The sequence below is a fragment of the Trachypithecus francoisi genome, unplaced genomic scaffold (genome assembly GCF_009764315.1).
Source record: "Trachypithecus francoisi isolate TF-2019V2 unplaced genomic scaffold, Tfra_2.0 Lachesis_group6, whole genome shotgun sequence".
NCBI classification, from domain to species: domain Eukaryota; kingdom Metazoa; phylum Chordata; class Mammalia; order Primates; family Cercopithecidae; genus Trachypithecus; species Trachypithecus francoisi.
In genome coordinates this window covers 74680396-74699629 of record NW_022681471.1, presented here as the reverse complement: position 1 = coordinate 74699629, position 19234 = coordinate 74680396, and the positions used below count along the sequence as shown (strand labels likewise).

The window sequence follows — 19234 nt, the reverse complement described above, 5'->3', positions numbered from 1 at the left end:
GGTGCTCCTGTATTGGGTGCATATATATTTAGCATAGTTAGCTCTTCTTGTTGAATTGATCCCTTTACCATTATGTAATGGCCTTCTTTGTTTCTTTTGATCTTTGTTGGTTTAAAGTCTGTTTTGTTGGAGACTAGGATTGCAACCCCTGCTTTTTTTTTTTTTTTTTTTTTTAGCTTTCCATTTGTTTGGTAATATTCCTCCATCGCTTTATTTTGAGCCTATATGTGTCTTTGCCTGTGATATGGGTCTCCTGAATACAGCACACCGATGGGTCTTGAATCTTTATCCAATTTGCCAGTCTGTGTCTTTTAATTGGGGCATTTAACCCATTTACATTTAAGGTTAATATTGTTATGTGTGAATTTGATCCTGTCATTATGATGCTACCTGGTTATTTTGCCCATTAGTTGATGTCGTTTCTTCATAGTGTCAATAGTCTTTACAATTTGATATGTTTTTGCAGTGACTGATACCGGTTGTTCCTTTCCATGTTTAGTGCTTCCTTCAGGAGCTCTTGTAAGGCAGGCCTGGTGGTGACAAAATCTCAGAATTTGCTTGTCTGTAAAGGATTTTATTTGTCCTTCACTTGTGAAGCTTAGTTTTGCTGGATATGAAATTCTGGGTTGAAAATTCTTTTCTTTAAGAATATTGAATATTGGCCCCCACTCTCTTCTTATAGGGTTTCTGCCGAAAGATCCGCTGTTAATCTGATGGACTTCCCTTTGTGAGTAACCTGACCTTTCTCTCTGGCTGCCCTTAACATTTTTTCCTTCATTTCAACCTTGCTGAATGTGACAATTATGTGTCTTGGGGTTGCTCTTCTCGAGGAGTATCTTTGTGGTGTTCTCTGTTTCCTGAATTTGAATGTTGGCCTGCCTTGCTAGGTTGGGGAAGTTCTCCTGGATAATATCCTGAAGAGTGTTTTCCAAGTTGGTTACATTCTCCCCATCACTTTCAGGTACACCAGTCAAAGGTAGGTTTGCTCTTTTCACATAGTCCCATATTTCTTGGAGGCTTTGTTCATTCTTCTTCATTCTTTTTTCTCTAATCTTGTCTTCCCGCTTTATTTCATTGAGTTGATCTTCAGTATCTGATGTTTTTCTTCTGCCTAATTGATTCAGTTATTGACACTTGCGTATGCTTCACGTAGTTCTCATGCTGTGTTTTTGAGCTCCATCAGGTCATTTATGTTCTCTAAACTGGTTATTCCAGTTAGCAATTTCTGTAATCTTTTTTCAAGGTCCTTAGCTTCCTTGCATGGCATTAGAACATGCTCCTGTAGCTCAGAGGAGTTTGTTATTACCCACCTTCTGAAGTCTACTTCTGTCAGTTTGTCAAACTCATTCTCCATCCAGTTTTGTTCCCTTGCTGGCAAGGAGTTGTGATCCTTTGGAGGAGAAGAGACATTCTGGTTTTTGGAATTTTTGGTCTTTTTGTGCTGGTTTTTCCTCATCATCGTGGATTTATCTACCTTTGGTCTTTGATGTTGGTGACCTTTGGGTGAGGTTTCTGTGTGGACATCCTTTTTTTTATGTTGATGCTATTCCTTTCTGTTTGTTAGTTTTCCTTCTAACAGTCAGGCCCCTCTGCTGCAGGTCTGCTTGAGTTTACTGGAGGTCCACTCCAGACCCTGTTTGCCTGGGTATCACCAGCAGAGGCTGCAGAACAGCCAAGATTGCTGCCTGCTCCTTCCTCTGGAAGCTTCGTCCCAGAGGGGCACCTGCCAGATGCCAGCCAGAGCTCTCCTCCGTGAGGTTTTTGTGGACCCCTTCTGGGAGGTGTCTCCCAGTCAGGAGGCATGGGGGTCAGGGACCCACTTGAGGAAGCAGTCTGTCCTTTAGCAGAGTTCAAGCACTGCTAGGAGATCCACTGCTCTCTTCAGAGCTGGCAGGCAGGAATGTTTAAGTCGCTGAAGCTGTGCTTACAGCTGCCCCATCCCCCAGGTGCTCTGTCCCAGGAAGATGGGAGTTTTATCTATAAGCCCCTGACTGGGGCTGCTGCCTTTCTTTCAGAGATGCTCTGTCCCAGGAAGATGGAAGTTTTATCTATAAGCCCCTGATTGGGGCTGCTGCCTTTCTTTCAGAGATGCCCTGCCCAGAGAGGCAGTCTGGCTACAGCAGCTTTGCTGAACTGTGGTAGGCTCTGGCCAGTTCAAACTTCCCTGTGGCTTTCTTCACACTATGAGGGGAAAATCGCCTACTCAAGCCTCAGTAATGGTGGTCGCCCCTCCTCCCACCAAGCTCTAGCGTCCTAGGTCCACTTCAGACTGCTGTGCTGGCAATGAGAATTTCAAGTCAGTGGATCTTAGCTTGCTGGGCTCTGTGGGGGTGGGATCCGTTGAGCTAGACCACTTGGCTCCCTGGCTTCAGCTCCCTTTCCAAGGGAGTGAATGCTTCTCTCTCGCTGGTGTTCCAGACGCCACTGGGGTATGAAAAGAAACTCCTGCAGCTAGCTTCGTGTCTGCCCAAATGGCCGCCCAGTTTTGTGCTTGAAATCTAGGGCCCTGGTGGGCACCCGAGGGAGTCTCCTGATGTGCAGGTTGTGAAGACAGTGGAGAAAGTGTAGTATCTGGGCTGAAATGCACCGTTCCTCATGGCACAGTCCCTCATGGCTTCCCTTGGCTAGGGTAGGGAGTTCCCCGACCCCTTGTGCTTCCCAGGTGAGGCAACGCCCCACCCTGCTTCAGCTCACCCTCCGTGGGCTGCACCCACTGTCTAACCAGTCCCAGTGAGATGAGCGGGTACCTCTGTTGGAAATGCACAAATCACTGCCTTCTGCGTTTATCTCACTGGGAGCCACAGACCAGAGCTGTTCCTATTTGGCCATCTTGCCAGCCACCTCCTATTGTTTTTTTTTTTTTTTTTTTTTTTAAGAGATGGGGTTTCACTCTGTCATTCAGTCTGGAGTGGAGTGGTGCAACCGTAACATACTGCAGCCTTGAACTCCTGGCTTCAATCAGTTCTCCCACCTCAGCCTCCCAAGTAGCTGAGATTACAGGCATAAGCCACAGCACCCATTGAGAGGAATGATTCTTTATTTTGTTTTTTTGTTTTGTTTTGTTTTTTGAGACTGGACCTTGCTCTGTCACCCAGGCTGGAGTACAGTGGCACCATCTTGGCTCACTGCAACCTCCGCCTCTCGAGTTCAAGCAATTCTCCTGCCTCAGCCTCCCGAGTAGCTGGGATTACAGGTGCCCGCCCCCACACCTGGCAAATTTTTGTATTTTTATTAGAGATGGGGTTTCACCATGTTGGCCAAGCTGGTCTCGAACTCCTGACCTCTGGTGATCCACCTGCCTTGGCCTCCAAAGTGCTGGAATTACAGGCATGAGCCACTGCACCTGGTCAGAAGGGTGATGCTTGATTAGTAAAATGATGAGTAGGTTTTTCTTAGATGGACAAGAGAGGGATGGCATTTAAAAGAGCTGATAATTTCAGAAAAACAGTTAGCTCAAAAAGCACAGCAGCACGAGGCCATTTACCATAGGAGCAAATAACCTTACACATCTTTGTAAGCCTTTTCAGTATAGTTCAATAACTTTTCCAGAAAAGGGTAAAAAACTCCTTTTATAAAGATTACCATCCAAAATGGTTTAGTACTTGAAATAAGAAGCCCTTGGCTCTCTGAAAAACTATGTTGCAGAATGCCTTTATCTCTGAGGATCACCAGTATACTCAACTTTTAGTGTAATTCTGTGTTCCAAATGATGCCAAGCTCATGAATGTTTAGTAAATGTTAGTAGTTGTGACAATATTACTGTATTAAACATTCCTTTTTGTTTTGTCTTGTTTTGTCTAGCCTCCACAGCTTTCCTTGCTGATAGCCAGCCTCCAAACCGCAGAGCCCTAGCTGTTTATCCTGTTTTCCTGTTTTACTTTGTCATCAGTTGGATGATTCTCACCTTTACTCCTCAGTAAATCAGGAATGGGAAATTAAAAACCAGTGAATTGAAAGCACATCTGAAAGATGCAATTCACCATGGAGCTTTGTCTCTGGCCCTATTTTGTCTAATTTTGGAGGTATTTGATAACTGAGTAGGTGAGAAGATTAAAAGGGAGCCATATAGCAGTGTCACCACTTATGTGAGGAACTGATGTTTGAAAGGCTGTTCTTTTCTCTCTTAATGTCATTTCTTTAAAAATACATGTGCATACTACACACAGTATATAATGCCTCCTTAAGGCATCATGGAGTCACCGTGGTCCATTTGAGTGACAACCAGTGACTTGGGAAGCACATGGATACATCTTACAAGTTGAATAGAGTTGATAACTATTTTCAGTTTTGAGAATACCAGTTCAGGTGCAGCTCTTAAACACATTGCCTTATGACTATTAGAATATGCCTCTCTTTTCATAAATAAAAATAAATTGTCTATATCCATTTTCTTTTATTTTTCTCTCTTAAGCTTAAAAAGGCAATGAGAGAGGTTAGGAGGGGGTTCATACATGGAGAATGAGAAAACATGCATTAACCAATATTCAGATTTTGATCAGAGGAAATTCTACACTTGTTGCTAAAAGGAAAAAACAGCGAAGGGCCTCTAAAGAATCAGCCTCTTTGGTCCCTTTGTGCAGTCACCTTTTTGCCATGTTTAACAGCATCTAGGTTGGCACTCTAGTCTTAATCTTGCGCCTTAGCTTTGAATATGCAGTCTAAAATGTTAGTAGTCAACATGTAATTTTCCTTTGACTGAAATTGTGAATGTTCCAATGCTGGAACTTATCCAAAAAGAAGACCTCAGAAACTGAGATTGGTAGATCTCTAGTGCATATTACCATGTGGGCACCTTCTTTTAGGGTGGAATGAGGCAGTTTGGATGCAGTATAGTTAAAAAGAGCTCTTTAATATTCTCTGTAGTCTGGCCTCTTAACTAGAAAGTAAAGCTAAATCAGAAGTCTGCATTTAACCATGTGAACAGGGAGGGATTTAGTGTTCTGATGACTGATTAATAGGACAGCTAGATACTTAGAGCATGACGTGGGATGGGATGAGTTGACAGCTGCTGCCTTTTCATAGTGGGCTTAGCAGTTTTCTCATTAGATGTGTTTTTTGGGTTGGGGAATAACAATTTATTGTCTTGATTTTAGACTTTATCAAGCTAATTAGCTCCCCTTTAAACAAGTACATTTTGCACATGTGCACCTACTTGTACTCTCAGATATTTATGCACACAAGTGTGAACGTTTTTCAGGGAGCAGAGCATCTGGGACAGGCTGATTCTGATCTAAACAGGGCTCCTTTAAGGCAATATGAACTGTTGCCTTCTATAAATTGCACATTGAGGAACTCTAATAGACAAAGATTACGTGTCAGGCAGGAAACACTCGTAAATATACTATTAGTTGATAAACGTAGGACTTTCTTATTCCCCAATTTTTCTTTATCATATAATTTAAATATTTATTCATTTTGTATTAAAGACTACCTACACATAGATATATTATTCCAAAATCCTATTTTCTCCATCCCCACATTAACCAAGTGAACACAGGGCCAAATGGGTTCTTGGAATGATAATAACAAAGCATTGCAAAGTGGGTCCCCTTGGTTCCAGCCTTGTCCAGAGTTTTTGGTTATATATTTCTGTTTATTACAATTTACCTTTTAAATTGTAAAATAAACCTTTGTGTGGACAGAGCCAATGTTTCAATCTTGAATTAGTAAAGAAAATACTTTGGAACTGATCCTCATTTTGAAACTGGTTCTAAATTATCATCCATTTCCAATGTCTGAAATTCTCTTACTTCCCGCTAAAACTCTCTCTCTACCCAAGTTGTTTTGTAATCTGTCTGAATGACTATAATGTAAAATTAAAGAAGTAACCATGCTTCTCAAGGGGAATTAAAAGTGTTTATTGAATTTTACTCGGGCTAATTGTTTGGTCAGAAATTCCTAAGGCCACAACTTTGGGGGGGTTCATGTAGATGTACATGGTGGGTGGGTTATACATATCGGGACTTAAGACAGCTTGTTCTAGGTATTTATCTTTGCTTTTGGGTGACTTAGGGAATGATTTTACTTGATTTAACCCTTTTTCTGTTTGCCCTGAGAATACTCGCCAGTGGCGCTTGTAGTTGTAGCATTTACCCCAAGATAACTTTGCCACGAAATATTTCGCTTTTATTATTTTCACATCATTTCACATTGACTCTGCAAACAGAAGACATTGTTCTATTTATAGCATTCTTTTTTTTTTTTTTAGTAGCGGTATTTCTATTTACAAAATATAATAATTCTTGATCACTGAAAATGTCAAATCCTAGAAAACGTAGCATGCCTATACATGATATTAACATCATTCTCGAACAGTTGTTGGCTGAAGATTCATTTGATGAATCCAATTTTTTGAAATAGACAGTTCTGATGTTCTGTTTGGAAATAACTCAGTTTTTATATTTTTTTCACTTTGAAAATCAGATTTGCTTCAGCCTCAAAGAGCATGTTTATGTAAATTAGCGCTGGCAGTTTTTTTTTTTTCTAAACAAGAAAAGGATTAAATGAAGGTTGATAAAATGGATGTTCAATTGTCTTTCTGAAAGTGAGTGGCTTGAAGGGATGAATAAATGTTTTCTTAATATATTCAAAAAAGTACATTGCTTTCTGTGATGGAAGTTAAGACCCAAATGTCTGGAAGTTGTAACCCTCAACGCAGCTTTTCCTGATTTGCTGCAAAGGCACATAGCTGATTATAGAAGTGAAGACAGCAAGGACAGGGGATTCCAACAAAGGAAACCCTGTTGCAGGAATTGGGAACTTTCATGCTTCAGATGAAATTCAGGCATGTGAGCATCACTGCAGAATGTGGCACATCATTGCCATCATGAGTAATCACTTGCTGCTCCTACTTCTGAGACCAAGACTCTGTTGTCATATTCTTTAGCAATAGGATGGGTAAAGACTGGATTTAATAGCTGTTCAGAGTATAAAAACTCAATTGATGCCAACATATTTGAATGTGTGGTATAGTCTTAAAAGTCAACCGTTAATCATTTAGTCTTTTGCCTCTGAAGAGATTTATTACATGAGTTGATTTTGATCTTTTCATTGTGGTGGGGTTTTCCTGTTGTTGGGCAAGGTGAGGTCACAGGACATGGGACTAGTAAGCATTTTACTGTTTACTATATTTGCCTTTTTATAAACAGTATCTCCCAAAATGTGATTAGAAGGCTAGCAAGCCTGTATTTGGACATTTAATTGTGTACTTTATATAATGTAACTACTAACAGTATTTGGACTGCCTGTTCATTCCTGGAGACAAAAGTGAAAATCTGTCAGTTCAAGTTCTTGGGTAACATCAAGTCATTAGAATTTATCTAAAGCTTGTCATGATTTGATAAGATATCCATTGCATGCAGCTGTTTTAGCTCAGTGCAAAACACTGAAATTGTGATTCTTAGACTGTTTCTGAGACATTTGGATGGAAATAAATGTATAAATGTTAATTGATGTATATAAATTAGAAACACTTTTCTAGATTCTGTAGACTTTTATTAAAAATAGAGAATTTCTTGGGGTTTACTTAGGCCACAGAATGGCCAAATAATAATAATGACAATGATATTACTACTAATAATAGCTAACCTTTATTTGGCACTTACTGTGTGCCAGGTACTATTCTATTTTTTTAAGAATTTTTAAAATAACAGCTTTATTGAGATACACTTTACCATGAAATTCACCTTTTTTTTTTATTTTTATTTTTGTGAGACAGGGACTCACCCTGTCACCCAGGCTGCAGTGCAGTGGAGCAATCATGGCACATTGTAGCCTCGACCTCCCTGGGCTCAAGCAATCCTCCCACCTCAGTGTCCCGAGTAGTTGATACTACAGGCATGAGTCACTACACCTAATTGGCTAATTTTTGTAGTTTTTGTAGAGATAGGGTTTTGCCATGTTGCCAGGGCTGGTCTTGAATTCCTGGACTCAGGCAATCCGCCTGCTTTGGCCTCCCAAAACACTGGGATTACAGGCATGAGCCACCATGCCTGGCTGAAATTCACCTTTTAAGATGTATAATTCAGTGGTTTTTAGTATATTCACACAGAAAATTGCACAACTATCACTACCATCTAATTTTAGATCATTTCGTAACTTCGCCAAGAAACCCCAGGTCTGTCGGCAGTCAGTTCCATTCTCCCTTCATCCCAGCCCCTGGCAACCACCAATCTGCTTTCTGTCTCTATTGATTTGGCCAGACACTATTCTTCCGTGCTTCCCATGCATCTCCTGTAATCCCAGTGCTACAATTCTCATTTTATGTGGAAAATTGAGGCACTGAGAGGTTAAGTAAATTGTCCACGGTCACACAGTAATTTGATTTACAACAGTAATAACACATTAGATGAGAACATAGTAGGACACAATTTTGAATTCCATTTTTATGTACCTGAAATAAATATACGCCTCCCCCAAGGTATTTTTCCTATTGTTGGCATTTGTACCCTAGGTACAAATATAGGTATTTTCCCTATTGTGTTATGTACCTGAAATGAATACACCCCTCCCCCAAGGTATTTTCCCTATTGTTAGCCTTTGTACCCTAGAACTGACTGGATGTAGATAACATTTGTTTTCGGAGTGATGGAACACTGTATCAGCAGCATCTGAGAACACAAGAACAGTTGGACATTGGAAGGAGTTAGGTTTGTTGCCCTTATCCCTCCTTGAACCTCTTTTCTCTCCCCTTCCATGACCACCACACACATATACCCCTTTTTCTCAGTCTTAAGAATCAATTTCTGCCTCTTTTTAATTCTCCCAGAGGGATGGTTAATGCATCACAGTTTAACTTGTCTATTCAGGTATTAATAGTCAAGGGATGCATCTGGTTGCTTATAGTACCAGTTATATTCCTAGGACCTTAGAGAGCGGTAGTTTGAGAATAGAATGCCTTTCTATTTGGGTTAAACTACGTGGGAGGAAAAAGTAACAGAGTAAAGGCTTTGCCTTAATGAAGTCAAGTGTTCTACCTGGTGGGAAGTGGCCACATGCTGCGCTGGGCTGCGCTGATCTTGTTTACTCTGTTCTCTCAGAGCCTTTGTACTTTGCCATCACTGCTGGTAATTTCTTGGTCCTTTTCGATACTCCATTTTAATCTTGATTTTTTTCTATAAATAATAAATCTATGAAAAATCTGTAAAAAGATTTGTGACTATTAAATGTGCAAATAAAAACACTGGAAAAAGAATTTGTGGTTCCTATTCTTGTACTGAAGGCACAGAGATTTGCTACATCTGATTTCAGATATATTGCCATCCGACAATATTGAATGCTTTGTAAATTGGGCAGGGAGCAAGTAAGAAAGGAAGTCACATTGAGCAAATGCTGTATACCATGCCAGGCACTTTATTAGTTGCTTTACAAACAGTATCTCCTCTGATGACGGCAGCCTTTTGAGATCAGAGGCATTATCCTTAAAGTTGGATCTGGCTGGGTTTCGAGGCTCATACCTGTAATCCCAGTGCTTTGGGAGCCTGAGGAGGCAGGATCTCTTGAGCCTAGGAGTTCAAGACCAGCCTGGGCAACATAGGGAGACTCCGTTTCTTTAAAAAACAAAAAAAATTAGCCAGACTCGGTGGTGTGTGCCTGTAGTCCCAGCTACTCAGGAGGCTGAAGTGGGAAGATTGCTTGAGCTCAGGAGTTCGAGGATGTTGTGAGGTACGATGGTGCCACTCCAGCCTGGGTGGCAGGCTGAGACCCTGTGTCAAGATAAATAAATAAATAAAAATTTAAAACAGTTGAGAGATCTGGGACTCAGGTTAAATTGCCCAGAGTCACATAGTGAATGGTACAACCAGAATTCAAACAGGTTTTAAGACTGCAAAGCCTGTTTTTTTTTTTTTTTTTTGGAGGGGGGGGCAAGGGTTTTCTATATTGGTTCTTTGCCAATTAAAACCATACTTACGCACTTAAATGAAGCTAAGCTAGGCCAAGCAGGCAATTTAGGCGCTTGGTAAGAAAAACTGGGTTTTCAGCTTTCTGCTGGGGACTATACCTGTTCCCGCTCTTGACTTATAAACTACTTGGATAAACCAAATTCCGCATTGCCCTACACACATAATAGTTGAAAAATGTCATGGCTTTTATTTTTGGTACCAAATAAAATAGCAGAGTGATCAGTAAAAACAAGAAGTCTGTGAAGTATTGAGAGAATTTGTATCATCCAAGAGTAGAAGAGGAAGGGCATTCCCAATGGTAGAGAATACTTATGAGCAAAGATAAGAGGGAACAAGCAGGTCTGTCTGTACAGCTGTTCACTTGCACATGTGAGAGTGTGGCGCCTTGTTCTATACATAATCACAATGCATTATGACACTTCATTTTCCTAGCTGCCTTTATTTTATGTCACTGCGAAGTAGATAAAGCTGATTATCTTATAGCTAAAGAAATAGGCTCAGAGAAGTATGTCCTGGGTTACAAGGTCAGTCTCAAGGATGCTATTGGTTGTTCCTCATGTTAATACAATCTTTCATTTTCTAATGAGAATGCAAAAGTTGAAGTGAATTCAACTGAATTGGGAAATGGAAGAAATTAGTTGGCTGAGACCAAATTATTGAGAGTAGGTATTGAAAACCAGGGAATTGTGAAGTTAGGTCTTACTGTGGTGGGAAATAGGGTGACTTCAAGGGGAATATCTTGATGAAAGTGACCTCAAAGGAATAAATGGGGACATAGTGGGAAATTGGATTGGGAGGAGGGTAGAGGGAAGAGAAGAGTGTGAATATATTTCTAAGCTGTAAGTCTGAAGTCGGGAAGAATGGTGGGCTAACAGTTGTGGAGGCACTGACTTTGGCTGTCACAGTGGTGATATTCTACAAACCATTGAAAATTGGTGCCTGGAGGGTAGTATTATAGAAGTCATTGCTATAAATGTAAATTTGAGCTTACAGATGTGATGAATGTTGAGAGAACACTGTCCAGGCACAGTCTTGATGACAACCACAGTGCTGGGTGATAGGCCTGTGAAAAGGAGCCAGAAAGATGAGGAGGAGGAAGTTACAAAGCTAACACTTACCTGCCATGGATTTTCACATTGCTGTCTTCATCTAACACTAACCCTGTGAGATCATTCCCTCCATTTTTCAGAAGAAGAAGTTTGGATTCAATACCTTGCCCACAGTAAGTGGCTGAGGTAGAATGTGAACATAGGTCTGTATGAACTCCAAAGCCTTGGTGCTTTCTGCTCTGCTGTCACCACCATGCCCGATTAATTTTTGTATTTTTTTGTAGACACGGGGTTTCGCCATGTTGCCCATGCCAGTCTTGAACTCCTGAGCTCAAGCGATCCACCCACCTCAGCCTCCCAAAGTGCTGGGATTACAGGCATGAGACACCATACAGCCAAATATTGTATTTATTTATTTATTTAAATAAAAACATGGAAGTGTTGACGAATGTGTGTGTCATCCTTCTGCAGGGGCCATGCTAATGTTCTCCCCATTGTTCCGATTTTAGTATATATGCTGCCTAAGTAAGCACTCCAAAAGTATTGATAGGTAGGAGATGGAGGCTCCTAGTCTTTGTTCCTTATTTGTAGATTCAGATCAGGCACAGAACATTAGAGATTAAAAGAACGTTAGCGATAATTGGTTCAGTTTGCTCATTTTACCAATGAAAAAACTGAGGCTCAGAGAGGGAAAGTCATTTATCCAACGTTGTTGGAAGGAACCAGACTAAACTTAGTTTTTTTCATTTCTGGTTCGCTGCTCTTTCTACTACGTGAGAGTACAGTAGCTAAAGGATGATAACCTAATGCAGGTTAAACAAACAAAACACAAATCCACAATTCTTTTTCTTCTTCTTTTTTTTTTTTTGAGATGGAGTCTTGCTCTGTCGCCCAGGCTGGCGTGCAGTGGCATGATCTCATTGCAACCTCTGCCTTCCGGTTCAAGTTCTTCTCCTGCCTCAGCCTCCCCAGTTGCTGGATTACAGGCGTGAGCCACCGCGCCCAGCCCACAACCTTTTTTTTCCGTCAGTGGATATGTGCATATTTAACAGTGAAAAAGGAAGGAGCTCATGAGAAAAAGTGATATGCTCTAAGGAAAAGAGTTTATTGAAGGAGCAACACCCTAAAGAAGGTGAAAAGGGCTGGAATTCAGAATATAGTTGGTAGATTTAGCTTTAGAGAAAGGAGAGAAACCTCTTGTGAGGTGGAAGAGAAGAATAAGTGGCTAGAGGCATGGATGATGAAGTGTTCACACATTCAATAAGCTATTGAACATTCTACTACTACACTAGATAGGATTCAAAAATGGCTAAGACGCTGGTCTCTGCTATCAGTACTAGCTGTCAATAGGATGCAGCTTTGATAGTTCCAACTACATGGCATGGTGGAAGGAAGGAGTAATCAAGCCAAAGAAAGAATGGGAAATTCATGGGCAATAATGGTAGCCATGGCCCTGGGTAATATGTTGAATGGCTGGAACAGGCAGGAGTGGAAGAAAGATTGAAAATTGAGATCAGGAACTCAGCTAATGTAGTCCAGGCAGGCATCCAGAGAAATCCAAGGAGAAATACAATCCAGGGTAGTGGGGCTGGTGCTATAGCTTCAGAACCAAGAGTGGGAATGTGTTCCCTTCCAGCCACCATCCAGATGCCAACCTGCTCTCATCCAGACTTCTCGAAAAAGCTTGTCTACATTCACGTTCACTTACCAACCAACTGCAGTCTGGCTTCATGCCCATGTCATGAACATTCTCAGAGTGGCTGCTCTCACTAAAATTGCTAAGCCCTTACCTTACTCTACTGCACTGATGCTGTTGTTAACTCCTATTCCTCCTGGAAACATTTTTCTTTCTTGTCTTCCATGACAGCTAACTCCCTTGATTGTCAAAATAGTCTATTTCTTCTTAAAGAATCCCTCTTCTTCCACCTGCCCCTTGAAACTGAGTGTTTTCTCTGCCTTCTGCTCTTTTCAATCTACAAATTCTCCCTAGATATCAAAATTCACTCTCATAATTTCAACTACCATTCAAACTATTCAAGCTATTGTTTTTTTTTCTTCCCAGCATGCATTTTCATTTTCTTTCTAGTTCCTTTGGGGAATTCCTCCCTTACTAGACTGACCTAGACTGAGTCATGTTACCTCCTTTCCTTGATCACAGTGATTAAGTAATGAACACAAGTTGGGCCAATCAAAGGCCTTTCTAGGTCTAGGCCTTTTCTGCTAGACCTAAGAAGCCAGACTGTCTTCCTTTTGTATTATGACTTGTAAAGATGCAAGCCTGGGGTGGTCAGTGGCCAACTTTTTCATCACAATAGCAGAAGAGAATGAGTGTATCACAAGAAGAGAAGCTGGCACTGAAGGAAGCTTCATGAGGTTTAAGCCTGAGTCCAGCTGTGCCTGAAGGCAGTGAACTCCATCCTCAGATGGATCAGCCAGTAAATCAGCTTGAGGAGTTCTGATAACGCTGGAATCTCCAGTTTATGACTCTGACATATGATTTCTAGAATGATACAGAAATAATTGCTGGACAGTCACTTGAATGTCCCATTGCTTTTTAAACTCGTCACGTCTCAACTAGACTGGGCAGGTCCCCCAAACCCTGCTCCTCCTATGTTCGTTATTTTGGAGAACCACTACTATACCTAGTTACCCAAGTCAGTAATCTGAGAATTGCCCTTAACTCCCCCTTCAGTTTCTTATATCCATTCAGTCACCAATCCTGCTAATTTTACCCAATAAACATTTCTCAACTCCATATCTTACTCCCTGTCCCCACTGCCACGGTTTGGTTCAGGTTCTTATCTTCTCCTTTTTGGCCTGTAGAAACAACTAGCTAAGTAATCTGCTTCCATGTGCCCTGCTCAAATCCATTTCTCATACTGTTGTCAGAGTGACATACATTAAGTGTATATTTGACCCTATCTCTCTTCAGTTTAAATTGCCCTACTGCCTTCATGTCCAGAGTTGGTTCCTTCCAGTGGGTTTGTGGTCTCATTGACTTCAAGAATGAAGCTGCAGACCTTCTTGCTGAGTATTACAGCTCTTAAAGGTGCACGGACCCAAACAGTGAGCAGCAGCAAGATTTACTGTGAAGAGCAAAAGAACAAAGTTTCCACAGCATGGAAGGGGACCTGAACAGGTTGCCACTGCTGGCTGGGGTGGCCAGCTTTTATTCCCTTATTTGTCCCCACCCATGTCTTGCTGATTGGTCCATTTTACAGAGTGCTGATTGGTCCATTTTACAAACCTCTAGCTAGCTACAGAGTGCTGATTGGTGCGTTTTTACAGAGCACTGATTGGTGCATTTTACAAACCTCTTGTAAGACAGAAAAATTCTCCAAGTCCCCACTCGACCCAGGAAGTCCAGCTGGCTTCACCTCTCATCTTCACATCTTCTTTGGGACAAAACTGAAGCCTCTTATGCCATTGATTGCAAGACCTTCTGTCATCTGGCCCTAGCTTTCCACTCTTCCAGCCTTGAATTCTGTACTCCCGCAACAACGAACTACTTGTTCCCAAGCACTTGCTGTGCTACTTCTCACCTCCCTGCTGTCCCTCTAAAGTGCCCTCCACACCCCACTTTTACTGTAAAAGTCATCCGGGCCTCACCTCATCCAGGAGGCCAATTGCCCTCCTCCCTTTTCACCTCCTCTGCTATTTCACCTGGCTTAGGTATTCTCTTCTGTGCCATCATAATACCATTCATTCATTCATTTAACAAATATTTACTGAGTGCCTATTATTAGTGAACAAGACAGAGTCCCCACTTTCACGGAGCTGACATTTTCTTGCATTCTCTTGTGGTTAAGTTCACATCTGTCATTGTACTTAACTACACTATGTTAAATTATACTCACCTGTTAACTTGTCCGTATCTCCTACTAGATCATGAGATATAAAAGGACAGGAATCATGTCTAATTTACCTCTTTGTCCTCAAAATCTAGCCCAAAACGTGGTACATAGTAGGCACAGTATTTGTTCAGTTAATTAGACTCAGAAGTGTCATTCTAGAAGACTAGCATAGTATTCTGTTTTGTTTTGCTATAACGGAATACCTGAGGCTGGGTAATTTATAAAGAAAAGAGGTTTATTTAGCTCACAGTTCTGCAGGCTGTACAAGCATGACACCAGCATCTGCTCAGCTTCTGGTGAGACCTCAGGAATCTTACTCATAGAGGAAGGTGTGTCACATGGTGAGAGATGGAGCAAAAGAAAAGGAGAGAGGAACTAGGATCTTTTTTTTTTTTCTGTTTTTTTGAGATGGAGTCTCACTCTGCCACCTAGGCTGGAGTGCAGTGGCACCATCTCAGCTCACTGCTACCTCCACTCCTGGGTTCAAGTGATTCTGCCACCTCAGCCTCCCCAGAAGCTGGGACTACAGGCACGTGCCATCACGCCTGGCTAATTTTTGTATTTTTAGTAGAAACAGGGTTTTGCCATGTTGGCCAGGCTGGTGTTGAACTTCTGACCTCAGGTGATCCACTCCCACCCTCTCCTCGGCCTCCGAAAGTGCTGGGATTATAGGCATGAGCCACCACACCCAGCCTTCTTCTTCTTTTTTTTTTTTTTTGAGACAGAGTCTCACTTGCTGTGTCGCCCAGGCTGAGCACAAAGGTGCAATCATGGCTCACAGCAGCCTTAACTTCCCAGGCTCAAGCAATCCTCCCACCTCAGCCTCCCAAGTAGCTGGGACTACAGGCATGTGCCTCCATGCCTGGCTAATTTAAAAAAAAGTGTTGAGATGGGGGTTCCACTACATTGCCCATGCTGATCTGGAACTCCTGGACGTAAGTGATCCTCCTGCCTCCAGCTCCCAAAGCGTTGGGATTACAGGCATGGGCTATTGTGCCTGGTTGCCAGGCTTTTTCTTTCTTTCTTTCTTTTAACAGCCAGGTCTCATGTGAACTAATAGAACAAGAACTCACTCATTATCGAGAGGAAGACACCAAGCCATTCATAAGGGATCTGCCCCCATGACCCAAAAACCTCCCACCAAGCCCCACCTCCAAAGTTTGGGGTCACATTTCAACACGAGATTTGGAGGGGACAAACATCCAAATTATATCAACTGGGTAGAAGGGATAGTGGAAGTTTGATCTCTGGGGAATAGGGGAAGGTAGACAGGTAAAGAGATACATTTAACTACAATGTGGAAAACACTTTAAAGAGGTATGGCCAAAGGCTGTGAGAGCCCAAGGATGGAGCATTTTTATCTAATGTGTTGAGGTGAAGATGATAGGCCATGAAGCCATTCACTCTGTATGTTGGCACTCTTCTCTGGGAAGGGGAAGCCTGCTCCTCTGCTGACAAGGGAGAAACCATGTTCTAGATATTTAGTGTATGCTTTCACTGAGTCCTCCATATGAGCCCTGCAAGATATATATTATTAGCACCATTTTACAAATGAGGAAGCAGAGACTCAGAGGTGAAATGACTCACCCAAGGCCACACATCTGGTAAGTGGCAGGGCTGGGACTTGAACTCAGTCTGGTTCTAGAGAATGCATTCAATTAGAATTAGCTGAATATAGGCTGCATGTAACAGAAGAATCCAAAATAAGCATGGCTTAAATAAAATAGAGGCTTATTTCTCTCTTGTATAAAAAAGTCTAAAGGTGGGAGGTTCAGTGCCGGTATGGTGGTTTTCTGGTCATTTGGGACCTAAGAAGCTCCAGATTCCTGGTCCCACCATCCTCATTATTAGTTTCCTTCCTGATGGTCCAAGATGGCTGCGAGAAGCCAATTCATTATACCTACCTGCCAGGCAGCAGAAGTAGGGGAGGACAAAAGGGGTGTTATTTTCTGGCCAACTTAGCTCCCCTTAAGCTACTTCTTAGAAGTTAAACACAGCACTTCTACTTACATGTCATTGCTAGGGAGCTTAGTTGCATGGACATGTCTAGCTGTCGGGGAGGGAGGGATGGGGGCTGAGAAATGTACTCTTTTAGCTCTATGCATTGCTATCCCAAATAAACTTGGAGTATTGCTACTAAAGAAGGGAGACTTGATATTGAGTACAGCAAGCATTCTGTCATAATTCTTTGTTTGAATAAATTTAAGGATAATTTACATACAGTGAGTACTCATGTTAAATGTACAGGCTAATGAGTTTTGATAACTATTAAAAGTCATGTAAGATGTTGAATATTTTCACCACCATATTCATGATATTGAATATTTTTGTTTCTAAAAAGTCTTTTGTGTCCCTTTGTAATCACTCTCTTCTAATCCCTGGCCTCAGGTATTTAGTTATCTACTTTCTGTCGCTTTAGATCAGTTTTTCCTGTTTTAGAATTTCATGTGGTCTTTTGTGTCTGATTTATTTCACTCTGCATGTTCTTGCGGCCAATCCTTGTGTGTATCACTAGTCTGTTCCTTTTTATTGCCGAGTAGCATCTCATTATATGAATCATTCTCCTGTTAATGGATGTTTCATCTGTGTTCTAAAATTCATCCCACATTCTCACCAAAGTCATGCTTCCCATGAGCTGCTCCCTGCAGTGACTAAGTGGGATAGGCATACTGACAGGCCCATTCATGGGATAACGGGGCTACTCTGATGGGTGATTTCGGTTTTAAGGACTCTTCAATCGCCTTGCTACACTTTTGTTTCAGAACCGCACTGCAATCTGAGATGTTTCCATCCAACTTTTCTTCTTCCCTCTCTTCTTCACTAGGAATCAAACCTACATGATGGTCTGATGGCTCTCCCAATCTCCCTTAGCTCCCCACTCATCTTCTCTCACAAGATTTTCCTTAATACATTTCTTGCACATTAAAGCCAATCTTGACATCTACTTTTCAGAGGACACAGACTAACACAGATTATTTCCAGTGTTGTTACAGAAATGAGCATGGATCTGCCCACCTGGGGCAGCAAAGCCAAACATTGAGATTTGCACCAAGAGAAAGTGAGGCATTTATTACAGGGAGCCAAGCAAGGGGAATTGTGCAGCTCATGCTTAAGACTCAAACTCCCAGTGGCTTGCATGTAAGGGTTTTTAAAGGTGGGAAGGCAGAGGTTACAGGAAAAGTCATAAATCAATACGTGGAGACTATACATTGGTTTGGCCTAAAAAGGTGGGACATTGGCCGGGCGCGGTGGCTCAAGCCTGTAATCCCAGCACTTTGGGAGGCCGAGACGGGCGGATCACGAGGTCAGGAGATTGAGACCATCCTGGCTAACACGGTGAAACCCCGTCTCTACTAAAAATACAAAAAACTAGCCGGGCGAAGTGGTGGGCGCCTGTAGTCCCAGCTACTCCGGAGGCTGAGGCAGGAGAATGGTGTAAACTCGGGAGGCGGAGCTTGCAGTGAGCTGAGATCCGGCCACTGCACTCCAGCCGGGGGACAGAGCAAGACTCCGTCTCAAAAAAAAAAAAAAAAAAAAAAGGTGGGACATGTAAAAGTGGGGGGCCCATAGATCATAGGTAGATTCAAAGATTTTCTTCTTTTTTTTTTAAAATTGAGACAGAGTCTTGCTCTGTCACCCAGGCTGGAGTGCAATGGTGTGATCTTGGCTCACTGCAACCACCACTTCCCAGGTTCAAGCAATTCTCCTGCCTCAGCCTCCCGAGTAGCTGGGACTACAGGCGTGTGCCACCATGCCCAGCTAATTTTTGTATTTTTAGTAGAGACGGGGTTTCACCATGTCATCCAGGCTCGTCTTGAACTCCTGGCCTCGGCCTCCTGAAGTGCTGGGATTACAGGCAGGAGTCAATGCGCCCAGCCCAAAGATTTTCTGATTTGTGATTGGTCAAGCTTTTCTTAGCAGAAAAGATAACATTTTCCATTTGTTGGGGGTTCAGGTTTCTGAAAAACAACTCAGGGACATATGTTAAGATGTTATCGTTAGTTTCTATAGGGAACCAAACATTTTGTGGCTCTAACTTCCTTGGCTATTGTTTTAAGCTATTATTACCTTCTTGTTTATCAGGTTGCTTATTTATTTTTCAAGGCTAGCCAGGTGCCTGGAATTTCACTTGAAGGAGCACAAGGTTTTACTTTATTTTCATTCTTGGGGAACCCAGCAGGCCCACAAGAGGGGTCCCTGCTCTGTCTCTGTTTGGCTATCATGAATAATGCAGCTATGAAAATTCTTGCTCAAGACTTTTTGTGGGCTATGCTTTCATTTCTCTTGGGTAGATACCTAGGAAGGGAACTGCTGAGTCACATGGTAAGTGTATATTAAACTTCTTAAAAATTTGCCAAATAGTCTTCCCAAGTAGTTATACCCATTTACACTCCTACCAGCAGTGTTTGAGAGATCCATTGCTCTACGT

General features: G+C 42.0%; 1 protein-coding gene and 1 non-coding gene across 5 annotated transcripts in view; one reads left to right on the top strand and one right to left on the bottom strand.

The window, feature by feature from the left end:
* The window catches only part of YIPF6 (Yip1 domain family member 6), a 79397-nt gene that overhangs the window by 32965 nt on the left and 27198 nt on the right, over nucleotides 1–19234 (top strand). For 2 of the 4 annotated variants that reach the window (XM_033200945.1, XM_033200946.1), the window contains exon 7: nucleotides 3802–9190. The exons of 1 other annotated variant lie outside the window; for it this stretch is intronic. In XM_033200945.1, the coding sequence (XP_033056836.1) occupies nucleotides 3802–3920 (119 nt within the window). In that variant the 3' untranslated portion in view covers nucleotides 3921–9190. Of the gene's footprint in view, nucleotides 1–3801; nucleotides 9191–19234 lie in introns of those variants that run through there. One more of the 4 variants, XM_033200943.1, reaches the window with a different exon arrangement.
* Nucleotides 11378–11484, bottom strand: LOC117078606. Its single transcript, XR_004435055.1, has one exon. It is a non-coding gene; the product is annotated as a U6 spliceosomal RNA (small nuclear RNA).